At 43.3% G+C, this 22,944-nt stretch overlaps 1 protein-coding gene across 8 annotated transcripts in view; it reads right to left on the bottom strand.

Moving 5' to 3' along the window:
• Positions 1 to 3,616: 3,616 nt before the first annotated feature.
• nlrx1 (NLR family member X1) overlaps positions 3,617 to 22,944 on the bottom strand; it is a 36,193-nt gene continuing 16,865 nt past the window's right edge. For 7 of the 8 annotated variants that reach the window (XM_063038355.1, XM_063038360.1, XM_063038354.1 and 4 more), the window contains 6 exons: positions 20,147 to 20,231; positions 18,088 to 18,179; positions 14,879 to 16,871; positions 10,034 to 10,120; positions 8,228 to 8,479; positions 3,617 to 5,112 (listed from right to left, as the gene is read on the bottom strand). In XM_063038355.1, the coding sequence (XP_062894425.1) occupies positions 4,794 to 5,112; positions 8,228 to 8,479; positions 10,034 to 10,120; positions 14,879 to 16,871; positions 18,088 to 18,179; positions 20,147 to 20,231 (2,828 nt within the window). In that variant the 3' untranslated portion in view covers positions 3,617 to 4,793. The remainder of the gene's footprint in view (positions 5,113 to 8,227; positions 8,480 to 10,033; positions 10,121 to 14,878; positions 16,872 to 18,087; positions 18,180 to 20,146; positions 20,232 to 22,944) is intronic. The other variant, XM_063038356.1, reaches the window with a different exon arrangement.

Genomic DNA, 22,944 nt, shown 5'->3' with positions numbered 1-22,944 from the left:
CTTAGCTAAACAAATAAACCTTAATGAACCTAAAGAATAAACTCATACCATGAACATTAAACTGCATGACTAAAGCTCCAAGTCCCAACAGTACATAATTAATCGGTGGGCACGTGGCCAAGTGGTTAAGGCATTGGACTAGCGACCTGAAGGTCATGAGTCCGAGTCCCAGCCGAGGGAACGTGTTGTTCAAGGCACTTAATCACACATTGCTCTGGGACGACACTAGTGCCAAGCTGTATGGGTCCTAATGCCCTTCCCTTGGACAACACTGGTGTCGTGGAGAAGGGAGACTTGCAGCATGGGTAACTGCTGGTCTTCCATACAACCTTGCCCAGGCCTGTGACCTGGAGAGTGAAGAATTTCCAGGCGCAGATCCATGGTCTCGCAAGACTAACAGATGCCTTTACTTTATATAATTAAAATCTGAAACTTCATTTTTAATGAAGTTTACCAGCCCAGTTCAGACAAGGAAGTTGATTTCAGACCATGAACTAACCAGGTCAATGATACCAAAGTCCAGCTCAGGTACAATTGCTGAATCAGTTGTCAAATCCAAGACTGCCCCTGCAGCAGTTTAGAATGATGCCAGTTACACAACTGATATTTCCTCTTACATTTTCTTTGAATGCTTTCAGTTGTCCATTGCAAAAGTACCAAAGGCTATTTGGATGATTCTCAATTATAAATCAAATCAGGTTAGCAAAAAGTCTACTCTACCTCTGACTGGCCCTCAAAGTGGAGGAGGAGCACTGTGACTGGTGAGTCCTGGGGTGCAATCCAAAGTTGCAGGCCGAGGCCTGTGAGTCTGAGAATCCAGGGCCAAGGACGAGAGGCCCGGAAGCAGCCTGTCCTGGGGTGGAGGCCTATCCGTGTATGTGGGGGAGTGGGTAGGAAAGGGGCTTGCTTTGCTGTTGTTGTTGGTTGTGTTGTTCTGCTGAACATTATGGGTATGCTACGCTGGCGCCGGAATGTGTGGCGACACTTGCGGGCTGCCCCCAGCACAGCCTTAGGTTTGTTTGCCGTGGATGCAAAAGACGCATTTCACTGCAAGTTCGATGTAGTGGATGTGATAAGCAAATGTGAATCTGAATCTGAATCTGAATCTGGCCATGGGGAGCTGGGGATCTGGTGCTAATGGCCATCTTGATCAGCCAATGTCACAAATCTGTGCTGGTGGGAGACGGGGGAGTTGCAGAAACAAAGTTATAGATTTCATCGACTGAAATTGCAAGGAAAGTAGGCAACTGGCGCATGCAATACCAAACTATTTCCTAGTTTAATTAGTTTAACACAATTTCATGAAGGGACTTTTCCTGTGCTGCACCATGTTCTATTCAATAAGGCAGCTGAGATGACCAAAACATAGAAACTCACAGGAGTACTTCTCTTGACTTGGTGTCATCACTAAGACCAAGAGAAACTTCTGAAAACTTAAGAAAACTTGTGATGAAAACCTTCACCGCACGTGGTTATAAAAAGCCATGGATGACAACAGCGGTGCGTTCACTACCGAAGGCCCATGACACAGCCTACAGATCGGGGACAGGAGTGTGCTTCGCTCAGCCAGGTCTACGCTTTCACTAGGGATCAGGAAAGCGAAAAGGGCCTACGCGGGCAAAATACGTGGACACTTCTGTGACACAGGTAACACCAGACGGGTGTGGCAGGGAATTAAAGCTCTGACAGACTACAAGTTCAGGCAGAAAACTGATGACAGCGACACCTCTCTACCAGACAGGCTTAACAATTTCTTTGCCCGCTTCGAAGCATCAAGCACTACAGCAAGGGGGAGAGCCAGTCCCTTTTTACCATCTGACCAGCCGGCTCCAATCATTGATCCAGAGCAAACACGGAGGACCATTGCCAGGGTCAACCCACGAAAAGCGGGAGGTCCCAACAACATCCCTGGATGTGTGCTCAAGGAATGTGCTGATGTATTAGCAGATGTCCTGACAGACATTTTCAACATCTCCCTTAGTCAAGCTATTGTCCCCAGATGCTTCAAAACCTCCACAATCATCCCTGTAGCAAAGAAATCAGTTGTAGCCTGTCTGAATGATTACCGTCCCATTGCCCTGACTCCCATAGTGATGAAATGTTTTGAACGGCTTGTCAAACCTCATATCACAGCCAGCCTCCCCTCATCGCTGGATCCTCTACAGTTTGCTTATCGTCCAAATCGCTCTACGGAGGAGGCAATATCCACCACACTGCACACAGTTCTCTCTCACTTGGACAACAAAGACACTTATGCCAGAATCCTGTACATTGATTTCAGTTCAGCGTTCAATACCATCATCCCACAGAGACTAGTGGAGAAACTGTCGCTGTTTGGCCTTAGCACTGCCATGTGTCGCTGGATTCTGGATTTCTTGACAGAGAGACCACAGTCAGTCAGTGTTGGCAGGAACATCTCTGACTCCATCACACTGAGCACTGGATCTCCACAAGGCTGTGTGCTTAGCCCATTGCTGTTTACACTGCTAACACATGACTGTGCAGCCAGATTCAAGGAGAACCTGATCATTAAATTTGCTGACGATACCACAGTGGTGGGGCTCATCAGCAAAAATGATGAAACAATGTACAGGGAGGAGGTCAGACACCTAGAGAGCTGGTGCAGGGATCACAACTTGATGCTTAATGTCACCAAAACCAAGGAGATGATCGTCGATTTCAGACCGTCTCAGCCTGAGCACACACCCCTCAGCATCAGCAGCTCCACAGTGGAGAGAGTGGAAAACATCAAGTTCCTTGGGGTGCAGATCTCGGACAATCTCACCTGGTCCAGGAACACCACTGGGATTGTGAAACGGGCCCAGCAGAGATTGTACTTTCTGAGGAAGCTTAAACAAGCATCACTCCCCGCTAACATCTTAACCACATTCTACAGAGGCGTGTTTGAGAGTGTGCTGACCTTTTGCGTCACAACCTGGTACTCCAGCTGCAGTGCTGTTGACAAAAAAGCCTTGCAGAGGGTGGTTAGGGGAGCAGAGAAGGTTATTGGGGTCTCCCTACCTTCTGTCCAAGACCTCTTCCAGAGTCGATGCCTCCAGAAGACACGGTACATCATTAAAGACCCCTCACACCCTCTCCATGAACTGTTTGTTCTTCTGCCACCAGGCAACGTTACAGGAGCATCAAAACTAAAACCACAAGGCTACTAAACAGCTTCCTCCCACAGGCAGTCAGACTGCTAAATAGCTGCTCTACCTGACTCTGCTTTGGACACTTTTAACTTGCACTGGACACGTATAACTTGATTTTAACTTACATGTGGCTGTTGTGTTTTACTATTTATTGTTATGTTTATTATTTAGTCTTGCATTTGTTATGTTATGATTGCACTGCCCCTGAGAAACGCTGTCCCATTCTGCCCTCCAGAGCTGATGTACGGTTAGAATGACAATAAAGTTTTTAAAATCTTGAATCTTGAAAGCGATCCATTTCATATCAGATTCGAGAGGAGTCGAGCCTTTAAATGAAAAGCCATTGTCCCTGAACGCTGTCTCATGATTGCAATTAAACCAAAAATCAGTAAGGGCAGAAGTTAACAAGCTTTTCGTAATATCGTACCAAACAAAACATACCAGACTAGTTCTAGTTACTTTCACATATTTTCATTGCTTTTAATTAAAAATCACACTACAATGTCTTTACAGAATATACTTTTCATTACAAAGGAAATTTTCCCTATCCATTATATAGAATATAGAACAGCCAGCACAGGAACCCTTGAACTTCTGCAGTACTTCTGCTCTCTTTTTACACACACACACACACATTTCTTATTGTAATTTCTAGTTTTTTTTTGGTATTGCTCTATACTGTTGCCACAAATCAAGAAATTTCATGACATAGGTCAGTGATAATAAACCTGATTCTGCATGGAATCTTAGCATAAATTTTAAATGCTCCAAAGTGCTTCACAGCAAAGAGTCTGAAGGGTCTCCAATCATACATGGAAAAACTCAAATCAAGTCCCCCATTAATGTCCATAAAGTACTGATTATCAGCAATAAATAGAGGTATGGAGATTTAAAAAAATCTACAATTCTTCATCCATACCTAATCCACCCTCCCTAATAAATCTTCCATTTAATGTTCTTCGTTAGGCAGTGCATTTCCTCATACAATAACCCTCTATATTTAAAACTTCACTCCCTTTCCATCCACAAACCCCGCCTATTCCTGACCCCAACCAGCCTCTGGCTCTTTCTCCAAGCGCTTCATCTGTATTCAAGTTCCACTCTCTGCAGGAACATTCATTCCATCAAAGGCCTGAAGAAATTTTACTTTCTGTTTTTGTGTACAAATGCTGAGGAAAGGGGTGATAATCAAATGCATGCAAGTCGACAGAGCACATTTTCTTTCAAAATTCAAGTATTTGTTTTTTTTGTTGATAACCTTCTAGCTCCTGGGGACATTATTGGCCACTTCCATGGTTATTGTTTTCCCACTTGTTGTAAGCAGTAGATTTAAAGTTCTGATGAAGGGTCTCAGCCCGAAAGTTGTGTTAAAGATTTGAAGCATTACTGGCTGTTGTTAACCAAATACTAAGTGCTACAAGAAGTCATAGTGCAAATCTTGAAATAATAGTGCAATGTCCAAGGAACATAATCCAATGCCCAGAGATTTCAGAATAATTTTAGAGAGTGTAAATATCATAATGGACAGCAGCTATACACCCTGGTAAGAAAGGCACAATTACAGATGGCAGATAGATTGTCACCAGAATGAAATCCCATCCCTCTAAAATCCCACAGCAGAGAGAGCTTGTCAGACCACAACTATTTCTTCCGCTGCTGGACTTGTTGCTGCAAGTACTCAAACTGGTTTTGAACCTGCAGGAGTTTCATCTTTTTCCACGGGTTCCTTGTCTGCTGCCAGCTGAAGCTCAGGTCGTCCCGCAGGAGCTGCAGGAATTCCTCGGCGCTCTGCTTATCCAGGTTTACTGCGTTCCGCGCAATGTTCTTCAGGGTCAGTGTCCAGGGCATGGAATCACTTGACCTTTCTGTGATGGACACCAGGACGTTCACTCCTTCTGGGTCCTGTCTGAGCGCCTGTAGCTTCTCCTTTTCACAGACGCTGAGCTCATTTAAGTAAAGGCTGTAGAAAACAAAAGGCTGATGAGGTACTGACTCTCTGAAATTCAAAGCAAATTTATTATCAAAGCACATATATTTCACATTATACTACTCTGAGATTCATTTTCTTGCAGGCATTCACAGTATGATAAAGAAATGCAATACAACAGAAACAAAGACCGACATACAATCAATGTATAAAAGACAGGATTTACAAATATTTTTAAAAACCGAATAATAATAATAAATAAATCATACTGAGAACACGAGCTGTAAGATCCTTGAAAGTGAGTCCATAGGTTGTGGAATCAGTTCAGTGTCGTGGGGAGTAACATTGTCCCCACCGGTTCAGGAGCCTGATGGTTGTAGACTAATAACTGTTCCTGAATCTGGTGGTGTGCTACCCAAGGCTCTTGTACCTCCTTCCTGATTGCAGCAAGAGGAAAGCATGGAACACAGAAAATCACACCAAGGAAGAAAACAGAGATACATGTGGCTTTACAGCAGATGATCAAATCCAAGGGCAAATGTTCTGGTGGTCATTTTAAAGGAGCAGGGAAGTTGGGCATATCTTTAACGTAGAACATTACAGCACAGTACCCTTCTTTGCACTATCAGTTTCAACCTTGTTAGAGGATATCTCTCAATGTCCTGACCCTTCGTGTGAAAAGCTGAGTTTGATAATTAAATCATCTTAAGATCAAAGGGTGGTTCGACTTTCAACAGGACAGCATATGAATTATTTGATGTTTCATCAAAATTAAAGAATAGAAAGTAAGGTATGTATATAGTTTTTACAATTCTTTGAAATGCAGAAAAGGACTTCCATACCACAAGGTTCCACTCTCCAAGATTAGTTTGAAATCTCTGAGGATTAGATTAAGTTCCTTGGACTTTGCTGAGGAAAACCTTGGAGGAATATCATTGGGCACCCATCTTTTGTGTGTGTTCAGCTTGATAATTAATATATTAGATGAATATATTGGAGAATGAGAAAATGTTAAATAGATGTCGAAGAGCAAGGCTGGAGGACCTGAAATAAAATCTCCAGAGTAGGTTAAAAGGTTGGCAGTATTTTGTAGGGATCAGAAGGCATGAGTACTCATGGTGGAACAATGAAAATTTGGATTTCTGTTCTGATGCCACAATTGGAAAGTGTGAAGGAATTTGAATAGTTGAGGATTGTATGGCTGTTTAAATAGTTCATCATGGGCTATGCTGGGGCATGAATGAAATGGTGGGCAAAATCCCAACTCTTTGACACTTATACCACGGGGCATTGTAACTGCAAAGACGTAGCATTTACCAATGAAATAACAACACTGTTCACAGAGGACACAGAATACACAAGAATTCAGACTTGTGATCCTGGGAACATAAGGGTTAACATATAATGGCTCTGGGGTTGTACTCGCTGGAGTTGAGAAGAATGAAGGGGGATCTCAATGAAATCTCTTGAATATTGAAAGGCCTGGATAGAGTGGATGTGGAGAGGATGTTTCCAATAGTGTGGGGGGGGGAGGGGGAGGAGTCTAGGACCAGAGGGCACAGCCTCAGAATAGAGGGACATCCATTTAGAACAGAGATGAGAAGGGATTTCTTTAGCCAGAGAGTGGTGAATGTGTGGAATTTATTGCTACAGATGGCCATGAAGACCAAGTCATTGGGTATACTTAAAGTGGAGGTTGATAGATTCTTAATTACTAAGAGCATTAAAGGTTACAGGGAAAAGGCTGGAGAATGGGGCTGAGAGAGAGGGTCTGAATGGCACAGCAGACTTGATGGGACGAATGGCTTAATTCTGTTGCTATGTCTTGTGGTTTACAGTCATCACTGGTACAGAACTGATAACATGAAAAAAACTCACTGACTAGAAACTATTGCCTACTCTCAAATTGCCTTCAAGAAGGTGATAGTGAGTTGCCTTCTTGAATCTCTACAGTCTGCTCTTACAGTACCACAATGTTAAACACCCTGGAAACATTAAACTGGGAAAGTAAGATAGCAAGGCACAGAACTTATTCACCTAAAGGACATTCACAGTCCATGAATAAGTTGAAACTGAGTAAAGATTAAAAAAGATTGAGGACAATGAGGGACAAGGTGTGAAAATGAATCAACATGGGGTTTGAGATGGTGGGACAATGGAGTTGAGGGACGTAGTGTGGAGATGGGGGGGGGGCGCGTTGGAACATAGTGCGAGGGTGAGTTGATAAGACTGAAGGTGTAGTGAAAAGATGGGCCCAGTCCCTGCTTCTAGGATCCTTAGTGTTACTAAAAGAGAAAACAGTGTACAAAAGCAATGAAGTTATGCTCAGCTACAACATAATGGTTAGATGTCACATGGTAATGACACTTTATGATCTGTCAAAGGAATGAACACAAGCGAACAAGACACACAAAGCAATGAGGGGTCTTGGCCTAAAATGTCAACTGCTTATTCCTCTCTCCATCGATGCTGCCTGACATTTTGGGCTGAAACCCTTCATCAGGACTGGAAAGGAAGGGGGAAGAAGCCAGAGTAAGAATGTGGGTGGAGAAGTAGTAGTACAAACTGGTAGCGGATAGGTTAAGCCAGCTGAGGGGGAAGGTGGATGGGATGAAGTCAGAAGCTGGGAGGTGATAGATGGAAAAGGGAAAGGACTGAAGAAAGGAGGAATCAGATAGGAGAGTGGACAGTGGACCATGGGAGAAAGGGACGGAGGAGAGGAACCAGAGGGCGGTGATGCAGTGGTTGCTCTTTAGACCAGAGAGATTGTAAGGAGACTTCGGAAGAGGTTTCAGTAGCAGAAGGATTGATAACCAGAGGCCAGATTAATGAAGGCTGGCAAAAAAAAATTCATAGGGAGAGATGCAGAACAAAAGAATCACACAATGAGCTGCCGTGATCTGGGATGGGTTGTTTGAAAGGGTCGTGAAAACCAATTTAATAGGGAAAAGTAAATTACAGGGTTTTGGGGGGGTATTTAATAAGTAAATAAAAATATCTTAAATATTGAGCAGGACCAATTTGATGGACCTATTAAGGAGCTGGTAGAGGCACGCCAGGCCCAAAGCCCCCCTTCTCAACTGCTTTATTCTTGGATTCTATGAAGATAAATGGCATCAGCCAATTTGCAAACATTGACACTACTCACTGAACTTTTTCCAGCGTTGGGTGTTCTTTGACCATCTCCACAAGGGCCACTGCACCATCATCAGTGATGAGATTATTGCCGAGGTTAATCTCCTTTAGGTTTGTGTTACCCCTGATGTACGGCATAAGGATTCTCAGACCGTCATCAGCAAGTGACGTATGAAACAAAGACAAATGGGAAATAGAACGATTCTGAGTGATGGAAGTTCCAATACTGTTAATCGCAGCCTCCGACAACACGTTGTGACAAAGCCTGAGGGTTAAACAAAGATCACAAGTTTATAGTCCTGGAAAAAAAATCTGAGATTACTTTCTCGATGAGGACATGCAATTATTCTCCAGACAACAGTTAGTCAGCTTTTGAAAATCGGCCAGCTCCGTTACGGGCACGAGCCTCCCCACCACTGCGGACATCTTCTAAATGTGCCTCCAGAAGGTTGCAGCTGTCATCAAGAACTTCCACCACCCAGGACATGCCCTCCTCTTGTTACTACCAGAGAGGAGGTACAGGAGCCCAAAGACAGACACTCGTTGTTTTAGGAACAACTTCTTCCCCACAACCATCAGATTTCTGAATGGTCCATGAACACTACCTCACAATTCCTCTTTTGTACTAATTATCTTTTTTATTTTTATTGTAGTTTGTTTTTCTAATGTCTTGCACTGGACTGGTGCCACAAAACAATAAATGTCATTACGTACATGAAGTCAGCAACAATAAACAATTCAGATTCTGAACTATGGAAGTCATCTTAATCCAATGGTATCCTCCCCTATAAGAGTGATCACTCTCTGCACGAGGAATCACTGTATTGGAGCATCCAGATTCTACAGAAGTGCCCCACGATTTCCCATCCATCAGTGATGGACAGGGAGCTTCACTACTCGATTGAGGGTGGGAGGGCATCCTGAATTGTACAAGAATAGGATGCAAGACTGGTTCCCATGCCACTTGGCATTCAAAGAAATGACTGAGGGAAGAGGAAAGGACCCTGTCCCTAACCCTCCTCTCAATCCCATGTTCTTAACCTGTCCTCCTCCCTCTGCTTCCCCTATTTCCCCTCCCTACCCTTCACCATGCGTTGCCTACTCCTTCATTTAGTGTTTCCCTGCATGAAAAAGGGACAAAAAAAGAAAAAAAACCTCTGCAAATTCTCACTCCAAACACAAGAAATTGAGTCCCCTTTAGAAGATTTTTCAGGACCAACACAAAAAAAAAACACAAATTCCAATCCAACACTCATTTACTTGGGCACATATTGATCACATGATCTATAAACCAGTATTAATAACACTAGTTAACTCAGCGGGGCAGGAGGATGCATACTCTGTAATTTTTCTTGTTTTTTATGTAAATAATAAGGATTCTTTTAAGGCAAAGAAGTCCTTGAAAATTAAAATTACAGTTTTAGTCGATTTAATGTATTCCTTCCCAGAAGGAGACCATCATTTGTAAAATCAGAATTACAGCTAACATGTAACCACCCTCAAAGGTACTTTTAGAATATTGTCCCAATAGTGGCAAGTACAATAGTGGGTGCCCAAATCAGGGTGTATGACTTGGAAGGGGATGTTGGAAGCAGAGATACTTTCATCCACCTGCTGCCCTCATTTCTAAAATGGTGAGTTTGGGAGTTGCTGCTGAACAAGTCACTGCAGCCCAGGGCAGACACGATGGGCTGAATGGCCTAACCCTTCTCCTGTGTCTTATGGTAGAGCAAGAGGTAGCTTGGCATATCATAGACAAACAACTTGCATCACAAAAGGCAAATGAGTAAGATTTGGCTTAACAAAGATCTAGCCTTACCACAGATTTTCTATTGCACAGTTTGGATCCTGTAATAGATTGCTAATCTCCTTCCAGGCACCAATCTCCAAATCGTTAAACTGCAAACTGCAAAGAAAAACAAATTAAAACTTTAATACAGTAATTAAATTACACTTTCAATAAACAAAACCAAAAGATTGTAACCAGATTGGAGCAAAAAGAGAGGGTGTGTTCACAGTCCATTGAATATTTGCCAAAGGCATTGATTCTTTAACCAATTGGTAATGGGAGTGCAGGCAAATTCTTTTTGGAAGCTAAGTGAGTCAGGAAGGTCACAGGGGAACTTCTCAGCCTAACTCTTTAATATACAGCTCTGTATTAAAAATGATAATTTTAGAAGTACTCAGCAGCTCAGGCAGAATCTTTGGAGAAGATATTGCAGGTTTATGACCCCTCACCTGCTCTTTGCAACTGTTTTTGCATGTAGTTTTTGCGAGGTTGAAACTGACCAAGCACATCTTTGCAACCTTTACCTGCCACGGCAGCGTTCACTTTTATTCCCTTCCATCACATGGATTCCAGATGAACGTACCAGTGCCATTGTAGACTCTGAAGAATCCGTGGTCAGTAACAGAACTCAAGCCCCACTCCAGGGACTAGACATAATCTAGACCTGACCTCCCAAGGAGTATGCAGTAAAGCAGAGCTTCCATCTTGCAGATGTTAAACCTAGGCCCCTTTTCTGCTCTCATTGATCCCAGAATGTTGCTGTTAGGGATCAATAAAGTGCTGTTGCTACAACTTCATGCAATTGGCGACAGTGTTTCCTACACTGGCCACATTTCAAATGTACTATATTACCATAAAACACTGGAGCATGTTAAAGGGGTGATAGAAAAGCACACTCTCTCTAAATTGAGCATATCATTATTTACAGCAAGCCAGGGAAATCTACCTGAACAAGATTTAATACTCTATACATGCATATTCTGTGTCATTGTACTTTCACTAACATTCTGTATGTGCTTGTATATGCGAGAACTGGGCCTCCAAGCTGCGGTTGCCAAGCAAGTGTTGGGGCCGGTCGACAGATGATACGCCCTGCTGAGATGTTTTAGCCTGAGACATCGACTGCTTAATCGTTTCCATAGATACTGCCTGCCCTGCTGAGCTCCTCCAGCATTTTGTGTGTGTTACTTGAATTTCCTGTATGTGCAGATTTTCTCCTGTTTGCGACACACAGGGCCGGGCTTTAGGCAGGGCTAGGCTGGGCTGCAGCCCAGGGGCCAGAGCCGCAGGGGGGCCCAAAATAGGCAGCTTACATCATGGCGAACAAAAAGAAATACGAGAGTGGAGCACAGAAAAGAAAAAAGAGATAAAAAGACCACTGTGAGAAAGAAGCATTAAAAAACACAGTGAAATTGACAGAATTGTTTAAACCTGTTCTCGATGATGCAGCAGTACCATCGCTCTTGTCACAGTCTGAGACCGGTGGACAAATGGAGACTTGTTCAACAGCTAGTGCCAGCACCAGCGTTAGCACAGGACCACCGTCCTTGCCACAGTCAGCAGCTAACGTTGAAGAGGCAGAGAGCATGACTTTGGGATTCCCGACCACAGAGGCCTCTGAACAACCAAGTCGGGTCGCCATTAATGTTAATGTTACCGCTGCTGAGGATCGTGACAGCACTGATCCTGCTCGCTGGGGAAAGGAAACGTTAGATGATTTAGTCCGAGCATACTGGGCTAAGAAAGGGTCGGAGTCCTCCCAGAATAAGGATGTGGATATCAAAGCTTCGGAATGAGTATACAAACAGCAGAAACGTTTTTTCTCCAAGTTTCACTTCAAACACAAGCTCGTAAATGGTGAGTGCATTTCAAGGCAATGGCTCTTATATTCCCCTTCCACCGGCTGAGTGTTTTGTTTCTTGGAACAGTGGGATCCATGTGCAGCACACACATTGAATCTCGTTGGAATCAACAGCGTCAACTTTTGTGATGAAACAGCTGATATTTTCAGCTTCGTGCAGAATGTGTTCAACTTCTGCTCCAAGTCAACTTCTAGGTGGAAAGTGGTGACCGCAGGACTTTAGCCTAACGCGAACAAGCTCATTGAAACTCTGAAGTCTCTCTCTAATACGAGATGGACTGCACACGCAGAAGCCACACAGGCATCGTGTGGAAATTATGCCAATATTGAAGATTTGTTAAAGAGCATTGCAGATGACATTAATCAGAATGTGGCAACTAGAAATGAAGCAAGGTCACTATACAAAAAAATGGACAAGCTTGAGATAGCTTTTCTGAGCAAATTGTGGCATTGCATTCTTCAGCACTTTGAAAGTGCAAGTGTTGCATTGCAAGCTGTGAATCTAGACCTGTGTGATGCTGTGGATTTGGTGAGATCACTACAGGAATACATAGCAAGCTTGCGTGATCAATTTGATACTTTTGAGACCCAAGCTAAAACTACGTCTCCAACATTCTCACAAGTGTACAAAGAAGACACCCAATGACAAAGAAAACGTAAAGCCTCTCTGGGTGAATCCACAACACCTGATGTTGGCTTGCCAGCCAGAGAAAAATTCTCAGCTACTGTTTTTTTGGTCGTGATGGATAGATTACTTGCAGAAATTGATCGCAGATTTGCATCATGTAATGACCTTAACAACACATTTGGCATCCTAAACAATATCCCGTCTCTCTCTGTATAAGATTTGCGCAGGAGAGCATCTGATCTTCAAAGCAGATATTCAGCTGACCTGGAGTTAGACTTTGTGGAGGAGATTGTCCATTTCAGGGAATTTGTAAGTGGCAAAGATATTTCATTGCTACAGAGCTTTTATGCTTCCTCAGAGAAAAAAAACTTGCAGGTCATCTTCCCAAATGTAAGCATTGCTTTGAGGCTTTACCCGACTCTCCCTGTCACAAATGCAAGTGGTGAGCGATCTTTCTCCAAGCTCAAGCTAGTGAAGAGTAGGTTCAGATCCACAATGGGACAGGACAGGCTGAATCATTGTACTCTGATGTCACTTGAAAGTGATCTTGTTCAGAAACTGGATTTTAGTGATCTGATCAAGGACTTTGCTGCGAAGAAATCCAGAAGAACTAGGCTTTAATTTTGAAAAACAAGCATCTGACTTTGTAAATATCTAGACAAACACGAGGAAATCTGCAGATGCTGGAATTTCAAGCAACACACATCACAGTTGCTGGTGAACGCAGCAGGCCAGGCAGCATCTCTAGGAAGAGGTACAGTCGACATTTCGGGCCGAGATCCTTCGTCAGAACTAACAGAAGGAAGAGGTAGTAAGAGGAGGCCTGTCTTCTCCTATCATTTTGGATCTCCCCCTCCCCCTCCCACTTTCAAATCTCTTACTATCTCTTCTTTCAGTTAGTCCTGACGAAGGGTCTTGGCCCGAAACGTCGACTGTACCTCTTCCTAGAGATGCTGCCTGGCCTGCTGCGTTCACCAGCAACTTTCTTGTAAATATCTAGGCTTGTGTAACAGTGCTGTTCCTGTTTTTGTGGCAATAGGCTAATAGTTGACTGTTTACAAACCTAGTAAGTAATAAGTGGTCTTTACTCTGCAAGCCACACAGCACAGCAATAGGTTAGTATGTGCTAGATCTCATTTTTCAAAAAAGATTGTTGGAGCATTGTGAAGTTTTCTAGTTTGCTATAGTGCCATCTCTCTTGGCCTTTTTGTCTCTCATTTCCATTTTACTTTCTCAGAACACACGGTTGAGAAAAATACCTAGATAAAAATGTTTTGACATTGTTTAAGAAATAAGGCCTATGGTATGTGCAGCAATAGCTAAATTAAGATTTAAGATTGGGTACATCATACTTCGTCTCCCTCATAACTTTACTAAGCCAACTAAGCCTGGGTCAATATTTGAGTGCTTTAGATGCTGTCCTTCAGACTAAGAATCCACATTACTTCCTGTCGCCCCTTTTAAGGCCTGTAAGTTTATAGCCTACGTATTGTACTAAACCAATGTCTTGGTCCACAGCTTTGATATTTAGACCAGTTTGACCTTTGCTCTTGTCCTTGCCTTTTTTTGCTTGGCGCAGCAGCATTTTACGGTGTCGGCAGGGGCCCAACAGGGCCTCCAGCCCAGGGGCCCCGGCCCTGGCGACAGATGATCTCGGTGGGCTGGGGGCCTGGACTATATACATGCATATTCGGCGTCATTGTACTTTACTGATATTCTCTATGGGTTTGTGGACTTGTATGTGTGAGGATGGGGCACCAGGCTGCTGGAGGATGTGTGTGTGTGTGTTGGGGGGGGGCAGCGTTGGGACTTTTATTCCATGAATGTGTTCTTGTCTGTGACTGTCAGTAATGTGCTTTGCACCTTGGAATAGTCTCATTTGGCTGTATTCATGAGTACTCACATACAGTTGAATGACAATTAAACTTGAATTCTCAAAAATTTGGCACTTGTGGTCCCAATCCCTGACTCTACAAAACTGTAGCATGATTGCATGTTTTTTTTTTTCTGTACGAAGCTAACGCCTTGACCTACTCTAGCAAAGATCGAGAACGAAATGAACCGGGAAACGCCTCAGCAGAGAGTGTGCATACTTTTCCTTAAGTTACCAAAGAACGGCACTGGATATAGTTCCTCAACACACTATTTCAATAGATATTCTCAGGAAAAGTAGGAAGGGTTAGAGTGGACTGAAAAGGAGAAAGAGGGGAATAAAACAAAAAACAAAATAGAAAATGCTGGAAGATAAAACTCTGCAGGTCAGGCCGCATCTGTGGAGAGAGCCAGAGAATGTAACATACCAGGTGAACGATCTTCCACCAATTCTGATTTCGACTCAGTTTTATTTTTCACTTTTCCAAAGATGAAAAAAAATTGGAAAACTTACTTCAAATTCTTGCATCTCCGAAGAATTGGGTGGAGGATTTTTATGTGGTCTCCTGACAAGTTGCAGAGGCTGAAGCCCATCATCTCGATTAGATGGTTCGACGTACTCATAACTGACACAATCACAATGCACTTCAATAAAGTCATCTTAACTTGAGATAAATTCAAACTATTTAAGGTTCTGCTGATCTCCCCAGAAAAAGCATCATTCTGCAGCTCATACAGGAAGATAAGCAGGTCCATGAGCTCTGAAGGAGCCAATTGCTGACTGACAGTGCTGCTGAGATGCTTCTTCAAGTTATTTGCTATTTCACGCACGGTTACATTCTTTATTGTACACCCAAGCTGATTTAGGAGAGCGCAATTCTCCTGAGCCAGTAAACCAGCCATGAAAGTTGGAAAGAGCTCAAAGGACTGAGCATCCATTTTTCCACCACTTTCCCTCTCTCCAAGAATGCTGCTATTTATTTGTTCCAATACATCGTTGTTGAACTCATCATCTTGCCTGAACATTTCAAAGATTATGGTGTTAGCGATTGCCTTCTTGCTCTTCCAGTTGATTTTTCCGAAGATCCGTGGGAAAATATTTATTAGCCTTACAAAAGCCAGAATTCTGAATGGCAGCAGTTTTGAGACAATAGTCAAAATTGCAGTCACATCTTCACTGGCTTTTCCAATGGTTTCAGACACCATGTTTCCAACTTGTTCGAAGATGGTTTTCTTCTCACCCAAGACAACATACAGGGCAGCCAAGTACTCTTGCATTGCAGGTATGGTGAACCTGAGAAGGGGTTCACAGCTAGACTGAGCAACAGGAGACATGAAAAAGCCCAGCATATCAATCTGAAATGTCGTGACCTGATTCAACTCTTCCTCTGACATGGCATCCAATCCAAAGCATCTCTGCAGGTCCTCTTTGCTGAAAAATGAAGTCTTCTTTTCTATCCCCTCATAGGCAAGCTTGCCGACCGTTTTGGCAATGTATCGCACAATCGACATGCTTTGCTGATTGCTGAAGTCTAGAATTTCACCACCAAAATTGAATCTCAGGAAGTTGGTATAGATGCCAGTCAGTGTCTGAACAGGCATGTTCGCAGTGGTAAAGTGGAGGAAATGCAGCGTAACACAGATAAGCCAGCAGTAGGATGGTAAAAAGCAGCCTGCTGTGATCTGGCTTTGTCTTTCCAAATTCTTATAGAGCATCGTCAGCAAATCTTCATTGGTTTTATTGTCCTGAGACACTTCCAGCCTGTTTCTGAAGTACAGATACTGCTGTGCAACATCACTGAAACCACAGATACGGGTGTACTTGTCTACATACTTGGTTGGGATTGAATGCAAGACTGAAGGACGCATTGTGACCAGGATGCTGGCATCTGGGAGCATGTATTTGCGAAGCAGGTTGACTAGCAAGTTGCCAGGTGGTAGGGGCTCATTTGGATCATTACAAAGTCTGTTCTTTAAGAGGCGAAAGTCAAGTTTAAGCTGCTCCAGACCATTGAAAATAAAGAGGACGTTCCCTGCTTTTCCTGACCCAATTTGAGGGGCAATCGATTTCAGTTGAGTATACTTCTGACAGATCAACTTGTTCAGAGAAATGGACTGATTCTGTGAGGACAAATCTTCACAGGAGAATGGGAGGATCAGATCAAACTGATTTAACTCACCATCACACCAGTCCAAGACAAGCCTCTTAACCACTGTTGCCTTCCCCATTCCCACTATCCCAAACAAAACCACATTCTTCACCGGAGACTCAATGGACCCAGTTGAGAACACTTCATTGAGCTTTATGATCTTGGATTCTTTGGGTTCAATGTGACTGTAGATTCCGAGTCTTGCTGTGAGTTCCCTGTTCTCTTCAGGAGAGCTTTCAACAATCACTGGATCGATGTGCCAGTTTTCCACTGAAAATAAGCCAAACTGCTTTTCCTCACTGGGCAGAAAACCAAACCAAGCTCTCAGTCGCTTTCTGTGCTCTTCAATGGGATCTGCTGAAACAGGCAGAATTTGGCTTGTTAAGGATTCTGCATTAAAATCTCAATTCCAGAGCCCTGCATCAAACACATTTAGAGCATAAAGAACAGACCATAAAAGGAGGCCATTTAGTTCACTGTGTCCTACTAACCCATACGACTTTTGGAGCGTGGGAAGAAACCGGAGCACCTGGAGGAAGCCCATGGTCATGGGGGGGGCGGGGCGGGCGAGGGGGAACGTACAAACTCCTTACAGTCAATAGCAGAACTGAAACCAGGATGTCGGTGTTGGAATACTGGTAGGCTGAGCACTACGCTACTGGGCCACCCCATGGCTGTGCATGCCACCCATCCACACAGATCTTTTCATTGCATCAGTACAGCGAGGTGGCACAAGGGAAAAGCAAAAACACAATGCAGAATAAAATGTTATAGTTACAAAGAAGGTGTAGTGCAGGCAGACAATAAGGTACAAGGCTCTGATGAGGTAGATTGTGAGGTCAAGAGTCCATCTTGTCATACAAGGGGATCATTCAAAGGTCTCATAACAGCAGGATCAAGTGATCGAGTTTAATCTCGCTTCCCAATTCAGTGTTCCGGCTTGCAGGCCACCAAGTACACATTCACACACTTTGAAAAGTGATGAGGGTTTCCGCCTCTGGCACTTGAGCTTCTGGCCCCCAACCACTTTTTGGGTCTAAAAATCTTTCAGTTCCTCTCTTAATCCTTCTATTACTTATGTTCCATAGTTAATGGCCTCCTCTCAAAGCCATAAGACCTACCTGTTCATCGTTTCTTAGCCTCTCGTTGGTACACCTCAGTTAAACTTACACTGTCTACTTGTAATGAATTTGAAAACTGCACACAATCCTTTAATTTACAGTTAACAGTGGTCATGCTCATCATTGAGTCTGTAGTCCTTTCCAATCCTCAAACCCTTTCCTCTTGTGCAACCCCTCCCCCTTTACACTACAGTCTTGCAGCTGCCAAGGTCTTGAACTCTGAAGCTGAGGTTGTGGTCTTGGAAACAGAGGACACAACCCTCTCCAGCTCTTTTCCTTCTCCTTAAGACGTTCCACACAGACTTCCTTTTGAACCACCGCTTTAGTCGACTCTTAAATATCTAATTCTTGGCTCCGCCAATTTTGGTCTGAAAATGTACATGTCACATTCAAGGGAGGGTTTGCAACATTCGAGGAGTAACAGAAACCCCATGTCTTGCAAGCAGTCTTACCTTGAGCAGAGCTGGTGTTCAGGGCCCTGCACTGGGGGTGTGCACATTGGTAATGCTGCGCAGATCCAGGCCTTCCAATGCTGGAGGGATTTCTGGATGAAAAAGGAAAGGAGATGGTTTTTCTTTGACTGCTGATGGTATGGATAAGTAGCTCCTCCATCACAACAATCTAAATGAAGTGGCCTGGAGATGTTTTGGAGCACATACAATAAATACAATGCCCTACAGTAGGTCGGACAGTACTGTGACATGCCCAAGTGCCTATCGTCCTTCACGGCTGCAGTGAAATTGTAATGGAACATTTTTGTAACTTAGCTGCTGCTTGGGATTGAGAAGGACTTGTTTTCCCTTTGGTTCTGAGGTGCAGATAAGGCTGATAAAGCCACAAGATATAGCAGCAGAATTTAGTCATTCACCCCATTGAGTCTGCTCCACCATTTGATCATGGCCGATTTATTTTCCCCTCTCAACACCATTCTCTCCATAACGTAGATGCCCTTTCTGAGTAAGCGACTATCAATCTCAATCTTTGCCTTAAATATATCCAATGACTTGGCCTTCAAAGCCAAATGTGGAAATTAATTCTACAGATTCGCCACCCTCTGGCTGAAGAAATTCAGCATCTCTGTTCTAATGTGATGTCCTTTATTGTGAGGCTGTGCCCTCTGGTCCTAGTTATCCCAGCCATGATCAAATGGGGGAGTAGACCCAATGGGCCGAATGGCCTAATTTTGCTTCTATATCTTATGGTCTTTTTTTTTTAAATATATGGATGGTGATGGTGTTCCGCATCATATTTATTAAGGCAACAGAGGAAAGTGGAAGGGGATTTGGGTGGACAACCCAAGAATGACTAGATGGGCTGAATAGCTCACTTCTATACAATGTAGTTGTCTCTCTGGGCTGGGAGAGGCACACAGACTCAACTGAGATCTGATATTCTGCCAAATAAAACCATAAGATACAAGAGCAGAATTAGGCCATTTGGCCCATCAAGTCAGCTCCGCCATTTCATCATGGCTGATCTATTTTCCCTCTCAGCCCCAATCTCCTGCCTTCTCATCGTGTCCCTTCATGCCCTGACTAGTCAAGAATCTACCAACCTCTGCCTAAAATATACCCAATGAATTGGCCTCCACAGCCGTCTGTGGTAATAAATTCAACAGATTCACCGCTCTTTGTCTGAAGAAATTCCTCATCTTCATTCTATAAGGACGCCCCTCTATTCTGAAGCTGTATCCTCTGTATCCTTTCCACGTCCACTCTACTGAGGCCTTTCAACAGTCAGTGGGTTTCAATGAGGTCACCCATCATTCTTCTGAGTTCCAGTGAATACAGGCTCAGAGTCATCAAACACTCATATGCCATATATCCTCATATGACAAGCCTTTCAATCCCAGAATTGTTTTTGTGAACCTCCTTTTGAACCCTCTCCAGTTTCAGAATGTCCTTTCTAAGGGGCCCAAAACTGCTCTCAATACTCCAAGTGAGGCCTCACCAGTGCTTTATAAAGCCTCAACATATTTGCTTCTATATTCTCGTTCTCTTGAAATGAATGCTTACATTGCATTTGCCTTTCTCACCACTGACTCAACCTGCAAGTTAACCTTTAGGGGAATCCTGCATGGGGACTTCAAAGTCCCTTTGAACATCAGACTTTTGATCTTTCTCTCCACTTAGAAAATAGTCTATGCTTTCATTTCTTATACCAAAGTGCATGACCATACACTTCCCGACACTGTCACTTCTTTGCCCATTCTCTAAACCCGTCTAAGTCCTTCTGTAAGCTCTCAATTTCCTCAAAACTACCTGTCCCTCCACCTATCTTTATATCATATGCATACTTTGCAACAAAGCCAACAATTCCATCATCCAAATCATTGACATAGAATGTAAAAAGAATCGGTCCCAACACAGACCCCCATGGAATACCACTAGTCACCGGCAGCCAAACAGAAAAGGCCCCTTTATTCCCACTCTTTGCCTTTTCCAAAGTGATGCCAAGCAGCCACTTCTGAACTCTTGCATGCAAGATGGCAGACCCAAAATCTGAACTCACAAGTTCCTAGCAATTGCGAAGATAATCTGCTTCACGTTTGGCAGTGGCCCATGCTGAAACCTTCCAGATGTTGTCCTGCATGCACCTGGTGAGAAGCCAAATGAATTAATAGCAGAAACCAAGGAGTTAAGCAAATGCACTCATTGAATTTGAAGAATGCTCAGAATACATAAGTAGTTCCAAAATAACTCCTGTGTGACCAGGAATCCATCAAATACTCCTCCTGATCTCAAGCCTTACAGCTAGTTCTTATGAAAATACTTCCAGACTTATTGAAATATCTGCTGGATTCCCTGCAGTACCCGGTTGGCAAGCTGTCTCAATCAACATTCATTGGATTCAGTACACCATTCCCAATGCATCACTCACACTTTGTTTTACACCTCATGTGACCACTCATCTCAATTCATAAAAACCACAGCTTCCCTTTACATATGGCTGATGTTATTGGCCTCAGTTATCTATTAGTGACACTTCATGTTTAATACATTGGTTAAAATGAGATCCTGATTGGAATAGTTATGCCTTACTTAATAGCAATTGCCTATATTTATGGATCTTTCTTTCAGACTCAATTCACAAAGAGTGGATACATTCTCCACATGTTAATATATATATATGTAAATCAATTTATTATCATCACATATACCAAAGTACAGTGAAAAACTCTGTTTCTGCAGCGTTTTCTATCTTCTGCTTGATGGGAAGAGGGTAAAAGAAAGAACGTCGAGAATCAGGAGAGGAGGTGTCTTAGTTATGTTGGCTGCTTCACTCAGGCAACAAGAAGTGCAGATAGAGTCCATGGAGGAGAGGCTGGTTGCCATGTCAACAACTCTGTTTCTTGCAGTTTCGGGCAGAGCAGTTGCCACACAAAGCTGTGATGCATCTGGTGCATCGATAAAAATTATTGAAGGTCAAAGGCCATATGCTACATTTTGTTAACCTCCTGAGAAAGTAGGGGTACTGGTGAGCTGTCTTGGCTTCTGTACTTTGTAATAAACTTCTTTGGAAGGGCTTTATGAAATCTTACACTAAAGTCACAGGCATTGCTGCCTGTTTAGAAATGGGTGACATTTTCAAACAAACAAGGTGAACTAAAATAAGATAAAATAAACTCTCAAACAGAAGAAAATCTACAGATGTTGGAAATCCAAAGCAACCCACACAAAATGCTGGAGGAATTCCGGCCAGGCAGCATCCATGGAAAAGAGTAAACAGTTGACATTTTGGGCCAAGATCCTTCATCAGGACTGGAAATAAGATAGGAATTCAGAGTAGCAAAGAAGCACAAGGTGGAACCGGGACAGGAGGAAGGGTTGAAGTAAAGGGCTGGGACATTGAATGGCGATGGAGATAGAGAACTGGAGGAGGGCTAGAGCAGCATGTAGGGTCAGACCAGTCTCTGGCAGACAACCTGGCAGTGCTACCCAAAGACTTGGACACATACAACAACTTTAAAGATATTCCCACGACCAGGGATGGATGGATAGCAGCCAGCTGGAGGATGGGATGGAACACTAGTTCTCTGAGGTATGTTCAGTGAAAACTTCAAAATGGAGAGATCGATCTGGTGGGGTTTAGTGATAGACTGTTGGCGTGGTAACTTGACATGTAGCATTTGTGAGGCACCAAATGAAAGGGCTGAATAAATTAGATGGCAATCAGAAACGAGATTCTGCAGATACTGGAAATCCAGAGCAACACACACAAAATGCTGGAGGTATTTATGGAGGGGAATAAACAGTTGATGTTTTGGGCCAAGGCCCTTCCTTGACTGTTTATTTCCCTCAACAGATGTTGCTTGACTTGTCAAGTTCCTCCGGCATTTAGTGTTGTTCAAATCAGACCGTGTAGTGGAGGTGGACTGAATTGCAACATTCAAAGGAAATGGGTAATTAAATGAGGGGGAAAATTCCATGGCTTTCAGGAGAGGGCAGGGGAGTATTTGAGATTCACGTTTCAGGATTCAAGATTGTTTAATGTCATTTCAAGTACACAAGTCTAAAGGAGAAAAAATTAATTATTACTCCAGATCTGATGTAGCACAAGAAAAACACTAAGATAAAGAACATATACTATATTATGTGTTTACATTGATTATGTCCATAAAGTGACACTAGGTACAGGAGTGTCTGTACGCAAGGTCACTCTGACAGGAAATGATAAAGTAGTGGTGGTTGGGGGTGTGGAGGGGTGGGTCAGTGGGTGGAAGTGTTGGTCAGCCTTACTGCTTGGGGAAAGTAACTGATTTTGAGTTCGATGGTCCTGGTAACTACATCACTGCTCTTGCATTGAGCTGGCACAGGCTGCAATGGGCCAAATGGTCTCCTTCCATTACCCTGTGGTCATGGGGCAGGGGATGAGTGGAAATTGTGGAGAAGCAACTCCATGAAGGACTGAGTGAAGAAGTTTTTTTTAAATCGGTGAAGATCAACAAGGATGATCGCCAATATGAAATGCCATTCAGGTGCTGGAGTTAAATGCTGTTATATGGCAGGTTCTGTGGATACCTGTACTATCTGGAATCAAGGCATCAAGGTTCTCATGAAATGGCAACTGGATACAAGCTCAAATGGATACAGATGTGAATGAGGCTTTCAGCAGCACCAGTGAGGAGGTAGAAATGGAAGGAGTAAAATTAATCAATTTATTAAAATATTTACTGGTTTACTATCGCACAACAAATGCAGCACATCAGCAGAATAGACCATCAACTGCTACCACTGAAGCACTCCAATTCGCTATAAAGCGACAAGTGTAGTTGCTTGGTCTGATGGTGCACGACGCTGGAAGCTCAG

Source organism: Mobula hypostoma, chromosome X2, assembly GCF_963921235.1.
Source record: "Mobula hypostoma chromosome X2, sMobHyp1.1, whole genome shotgun sequence".
Classification (NCBI taxonomy): domain Eukaryota; kingdom Metazoa; phylum Chordata; class Chondrichthyes; order Myliobatiformes; family Myliobatidae; genus Mobula; species Mobula hypostoma.
The sequence above is the reverse complement of the archived record's forward strand: the minus strand, read 5'-3'. Positions and strand labels throughout refer to the sequence as shown.